The sequence below is a fragment of the Onychostruthus taczanowskii genome, unplaced genomic scaffold (genome assembly GCF_017590055.1).
Source record: "Onychostruthus taczanowskii isolate IOZ18803 unplaced genomic scaffold, ASM1759005v1 scaffold15, whole genome shotgun sequence".
Classification (NCBI taxonomy): Eukaryota; Metazoa; Chordata; class Aves; order Passeriformes; family Passeridae; genus Onychostruthus; species Onychostruthus taczanowskii.
The window spans coordinates 8043491-8050170 of NW_024498685.1; the positions used below are offsets into that span (position 1 = coordinate 8043491).

Below are 6680 nucleotides of genomic sequence, written 5' to 3' on the forward strand. Positions count from 1 at the left end.
CTTATTGTAAACCTAAAGATATTTCTGCAGCAATCTTTAACTATTCTGAGTACTTAACTACTCATAGTTGAAATTGCAAGTAGAAGGAACAAAAACATCACACAATCCTTTTCAGCCTTTTCAGAAAAGGGACTGTAGGAGAGTGGTGCTGCCTTAGTATTCCTTGTGACTTTTCAACAGCTCTTTGGAATTTTAATGAAAAGGAAACAAAAAATTCTCCCTAATGCATACATCTGGCAGGTTTATACATGACACTGCATGCTGCTTTAGTTAATGAACACAGTTTAGCTGTCCAGCATTAGATGTTTCAGAAGAATAAGGTATCAGAAGCTCCAGCCTGCTGCAGATTTCCTCAGAGGGACAAAGGTCATAGAGAAGGCTGGTGGCTGCACAAGCACCATTCTGAAGCATGTGAATCACAGTCAAGGGAAAAAGCCAACTCTGCCCCACCTCAGCAGACAGCTAGCCAACACAGAAGGTACCAGGCCACTTCCAGGAGCACCTGGACCAGGGGAAACAGCACCACCAAACCATGAGCACATGCAGAAATCCGTATGACCAGATGCCAGCTGATGCTGCTGCTCCCTGAAGATGCACCAGCCTCCCAGGTCTGACACACACATCTGCAGATGATTTGTCACACAGAGATAAACAACATTTCCAAACTACAGCTATTTGTCTACACTCTGCCTTGATTTTATGCCCAAAAAAGCGATGAGGGCAGCACATGACCAATGTTGCTCACTCAGTTCTGATACCACGTGCTGGTGGAGAGAAGCCACACCAGAGAGTGTGGCACTGCCACAGGGAAGTTCAATAAATCTTCTTGTCCACTACTTCTGACTAGGGTCAGGAAAAGGCAATTCACATGCAGCCTCCTTGAACCTTAAATAGACTTGTCCTGTACTCAGGAACAAACAGAAGTGAGATGAGAGGAAATGTAAAGTAGCATTAAATAAAATGTTCACGCAGAAAACTCTTCCTAAAGGAGAATTAAAAAACCTCTTGATCAAACACTGTTGGGTGATAAGGTGTTACCTGCATTCTGATGCTCACTCAAATGCCTACACATTTGCACAATTAGAAATTCTACCTCCTCTTTCATAAGTGATCATGTCCATAAATCAAACCATAGAATCAACAAGGCTGGAAAAGATCCTTAAGATCAGCAAGTTCAACATTAACCAAACACTGCCAATCCACCCTGTCCCTAAGCACACCCTTAGACGTGTCTGGAGCCATTTTTTCCTACCTCTGCTCCTGCCATGTTTCCTATCCTAGACTAAACAAAACTCTCTTAATCTTTACTCAGCATTCACATTTTCTAAGCTCCTTACCAGATTTGTTGCTCCAACAGTGACGCTTTTATGCTAGGCTACATCTCACTGACATTACAGTGTCTCCAATGGTGAGGTCTGTTAGGGCGTGGAGGAGACTCACAAAGAAGGGAGAGTGCAGTAAGAAATACAAGGTACACTAATGTCACTAGATTACCACAACATTAAGTTTCAGATCTCCAGGAAGCATGTATTTTATTCTGCAACCTCACAGTTGATCAAGACCAATATATTTACACATCTCCATCTCCATGACACATTAAAAAGCCCACCACTGCATCACTTCAGAATTATGGGGAAGAAGCTACATTTTACAGTGGTGCAATACTGAAGGGAAAACACCAAAGTGGCACAAAAAAACAATGACCAAGAAGAGCTACAGTCTGGTAAGGTAGTCCCCAGCCAGGGAGTGCTTTCTGCACTGAGCAGAACCATTAGCTGTTGCAAGTTCTTAAACTCTGACATTACTTAAAATGGGACCACTCAGCCCACTGTAGTTCCTTCATATCAGCCTGTGCCTTTTGTTGGATTATCCCATGAAACCAATCATTTCCTGACACAACTGCAAAATACAGAACCCAGTGGTCAGTGCAACACATACTGCTGTGCAACATTCACTTATTTAAACTCGTAAAAGAGAAATTAAAGAAGCCAGAAGAACTTTTGTGCACATTTTTGCGACTAAACAGATAAAAGGACACCTTACAGTTATTCCTGTGCTGGAAAAGCTCCACTCTACTGGCAGAGCTATGCAGCAGAACAGAACTTTTAGTCAGACACTGGATCAGAAGCACGCTGAGCTGCTGTGATAATTTTTCTTTTAAAATTACATTGAAAGTAAAAGAAAACCTAGGACATTTCCAGTAAAACACAAAGATGAAAACCTGTGTGTCCTAATGGAGCAAGTGTGGGGTACACAAGGAAGTGTCAGTCCTCAGTGTAAATGTGGAAGGAGATGTTCATTTTTTTACATCATTGAGAGGCAGAACTCCAAATCTGTCTCTTAAACACTATGAAAGAAAATCCAGACTGCTCAAGCCAATCACTCCAGGCAGAAATGAATGAATTCAAGGCATTGTAAACAGCCCTTGAAATCCATCCAGAACAGCTTCGTGGATATTCCACAAACTTCTGTTTCCAGAGTTGGTTGCAGCTCCACATTTTGCTATTGCTACCTGTCCTTCATTTCCACATCAAGTTCCGCAGGAATACAAAAGGAAGCAGAGGCAAAGGGTACAGCAGCCGAGCTCTTGGACAAGGAAGACATGCACAATTTCTTGTTAAGTCAAAACAAAGAGTCAGAATTCCTGCAACCATGCCAAAAGGAAGATTACTGTCACTCCTTGTAAGACCTGTTTGATTGCTAAAAACTGAAACTCTACGAGATACCACTCTAGCGAACACGGAGTTAGAAACAGTAATGAAACTGTGTTCAAAAGACCAGGGCTCCAAAAAAATCACAAAATTAGTCAGGAACGATGCAAACAAATCCACAAATTTACAATTCTGTATTTCCACTCTAAGTTTTAGGTACTTGCACGGCTCCACTCCTGTGAGCAGTCGCTAAAATGCTTTTAAAATATTTATCCTCACAACATTCCCAAGACAAAGCCATTTTCTGGTTTTTGCAGCTTAGTAAAGGAAGCATAAAGAAATCAGCTAAAGGCACTGGAAGCGTCAAGTAAATCACACAGCCAAGTGTCAACAATTTGGTCAACAAGACCAAGCGCTGGTGCCGCACTAGGTCAGGACAATCCCCCAGATCAATCCAGGCTGGGGATGAGCAGATAGAGCAGCCCTGGGAGAAGGATTTGGGGGTGCTGGTGGTGAGAGCTGGCCATGCCCTGGCCGGGTGTGCTGGGTCCCAGAACCCCCCTGTGCTGGGCTGAGCCCCCAGCGTGGGCTCATTCTGCTTCTCTGCCCTGCTCAGGTGAGACCCCACCTGCAGAGCTGCCTTGAGCCATGGGATCCCAGCACAGACAGGCCAAGGAGCTGCTGGAGAGAATCCAGAGAAGGCACCAAGTTGTTTAGAAAGATGGAGCAACTCTGCTACTAGGAAAGGCTGAGAGACTTGGGAGTGCTCAGCCTGGAGAAGAGCAGCTTTGGGCTGACCTAAATGATGCCTTCCAGTACCTGATGGGAGCCTACAAGGAAGATGGAGGTTATTTACACAGGCCTGAAGTGACAGAAAAAGGGGCAATAGCTTCAGCCTGACAGAGGTTTAGACAGCATGTTAGGAAGAAATCTTTCCCAGGGAAGGCAGTGAGGTCCTGGGACAGTGTGCCCACAGGAGCTGTGGCTGCCCCATCCCTGCAGTGTCCAAGGCCAGGCTGGACACAGCTTGAAGCAACCTGGGATAGTGGAAGGTGTCCCTGCCCACAGCAAGGGTTGGATGGGATGAGCTTTAACGTTCCTGCAATCCAAGCCTTCCTGCATCTCCAGGATATTTTATGCCACGCAAAACTAAGAGACAAACACCTTTCCTCCCTGCTACAGGCACAAGGACAGAGCACACTGTAGCTCCTCATGGACCCCTTGGGGCAGGACAGAAGGGACAGATCACCCCCCAAAAGCACAGCCCCAGGAGAAGGCTGGGGGTGCAGAAGCTCCCCAGAAGGGACTTCACTCACACCCCTATGGGGGAACGGACAGCCCCTTTTCCGGCCCGCAGCCGACTCCACGAGGGGCAGGACCACGCTGGGAGCCGAGGCGAGTCCCGCCCGACATCCAGCGGCACCGCGGCTCCCTGCTCCCCACTACCTGGGCTGCGCCTCCCGGAACAAACCCGACAGCGCCCGCACGCTCTCCAGGCGGGCCGCGGGCAATGCTTCCGCCGCCGCCGCCATCGCCCGCCCCGGCCCGGCCCCGCTCCGCCCCCGCCGCGCGGAAATGGCGGCGGTGCCGCCCCGCCGGGCGGGAGGGGGCGCGGGGCCGGCGGGAAAATGGCCGCTCTGGGAGACGAGTTCCTTTCCCGTGTCTGCTTCCTTACCGGGTCCTGTGTCTTTCCGTTGTTTTTCCTTTCCTCCGCCCGCCTTTTCCCCGTAGGAAGCTCACCGCGGCGCCGGCTCCCGTCACGTAGCTGCTGCTGCTGCTGCTGCGCGCCCCTCAGACCGTCCCGCGTGCTCTTGGGGATACCTGTCTCTAAAAAAACAAATATTAAATTAATATAAAAATACATAAATTGCGTGAATAATTATTTCATGCGTAATATCCGAATTATGTACAGATTTCTCAGCCTGTGGCTGGGATGTGAAAATAGACGATTTCTAAGGTCCCTCCCAGTCCCAGCCTTTCTGTGATTCTGTGAAGTAAATTGTACTTGGCTTCAGGTTTTAAAATATTTTTAAATTAAACGCTGCATCTTTAATATTTATTTTCTAAAAATGTAATTCAGCATTTTCTGAACATGTATGAAAAGTGTTTATGTGTGTAGGTGGGAAATTAGCTTCCGATAGTTAAAAAAAGACTAATTGTGGCCAAACACTATAGAGTGCTTTATTAGACAGTCAGCACCAAATCACAGACTGGTTTGGGTTGGAAGGGACCTTAAAGCCCATCTAGTGCCACCCCTGCCTTGGGCAGGGACACCTTCCACTATCCCAGATTGCTCCAAGCCCTTCCAGCCTGGCCTTGGACACTTCCAGGGATGGGGCAGCCACAGCTTCTGTGGGCACCCTGTGCCAGGGCCTGACCACCCTCACAGGGAAGACACTCTTAGAGTTCAACCATCCAGCCAATTCTTATATACATTATAAAATTTAATATTTTTTTCCAGATTACTCACGATGATGTATCTTAAGCTCATCTGATCTACCTAATTCTGTGAACAACAGGCTTAAAGATGCGGCTTTTCCCCCAATGAGTTTAGAATCTAAATAACATTTATTTTTCTTAGCACAGCTTTAGAGAACTACAAGAAGGGAAACACTCCACCTAGAGCCAACTATATCTGAAAATAAAGTGATGCAGAACTTATTTTAAAGAATTCTCCATGAAATTAAGAGATAGACTGTACTCTTGAGGCAACAGTGTTTGAAGCTGGAAACAGAGAAGGATCTGTCTTAGCTAAGACTCTGGAAGACAATTGCCCCACTCCAGCAAATACTGGCTCTGCAGGAGGCAAAGCAGGTCAAAGATGTTGAATCCCTCCTGTCTCAAATTTTGTGAGAGGGCCACTTGTTCTATTCACAATATGTATACTGACTGTGCCCCTTTTTTATTGGGGGCAGCTTCCATCAGAAGATAAAATTTGGGCTCTGGAAAAAATTACTTTACAGTAAAGAAGCAAATCCTGCGGCATAAATATTTTATATGTTTCCGGCATAAATACTAGTTTTCTGACTCTTATTTTGGGCCTGCATTATATTAAGTATGACTTAGCCCACACAGCTTTGAAGCTGTAGACCAAAAGCTTTTATTTTTGTTCTGTTATTTAATAGGATCTAGTGAAATTGATCGATGCACTTGGAAAAATGCTTTTCATTAGCCTCTGTTGCTAAATCTGTGGAGCACACCCTGCCATCGTGCCCTCAGTTTCCTGCTTACCCTGGGTAAATTATAGGCATCCCTTACCTCGCCAAGGAATTCTGAACACCTATATTAAGATGAGGAAGAGCAGATCTGAGAGGAGGTAGCGCCATCTTTTTAAACACCAGAGGTAAATCAGAATCCATATGAAATGGATGCTGCAGAATGTCTCAAACCCAAGAATAACTACTGCAATCTGAAGCCAACTAGAGAGTTTATTTGGCTTCAGGTAAGGTGTTACATATGTGTCTGAAGGCCATAAAAGAGCAGTTATTTTTGATGTAGAGATTTATGTGTCACTCGTTTGTTATGTAATATGATAAATAAATTTAATTCTTTATATAAAAGCAATCCCTCCATCTGGAAAACAAAGCCCACAAGGCCTCAGAGGAGATGTTCAAAGTCCTTGCATTTTGTCCTGGAAACAAATGATGTCTTCTGAGAAGGAGATGCAGATGAAATGCTGTCAGCTGCACAGTTGTCAGGCTCTGAGTCACTGCAGGGACTCTTGCCTCACTTGTTAGATGCAGTCCAATTTTTAGAGACAATGAGGAATTTTGTGACTGCCATCTGCCCTTCACAAAGGTTTTATGCCACATTTGCATGGAGTATTTTTGTTGGGATCAGCATTATCCTCATCATATCAGCCAATGGCCATAAGCATGTGGAAAGACACTATCCTTGCCCTGGTCAGCTGGGTCAAAGAGATGCTACTGAGGATATCTGGTACCCAAAGTTTAGTTCCCTGGTAGCTTGGGAATTTCATGGCACATGAATTCATGTACCAGTTGATTTATAATATGCAGAATTTAGAGT

At 45.5% G+C, this 6680-nt stretch overlaps 1 protein-coding gene across 1 annotated transcript in view; it reads right to left on the reverse strand.

Moving 5' to 3' along the window:
• The window catches only part of ATXN10 (ataxin 10), a 91729-nt gene extending 87533 nt beyond the window's left edge, over nt 1–4196 (reverse strand). The window contains exon 1 of the mRNA XM_041398599.1: nt 4098–4196. Within this exon, the coding sequence (XP_041254533.1) occupies nt 4098–4183 (86 nt within the window). The 5' untranslated portion in view covers nt 4184–4196. The remainder of the gene's footprint in view (nt 1–4097) is intronic.
• Nucleotides 4197–6680: the final 2484 nt, after the last annotated feature.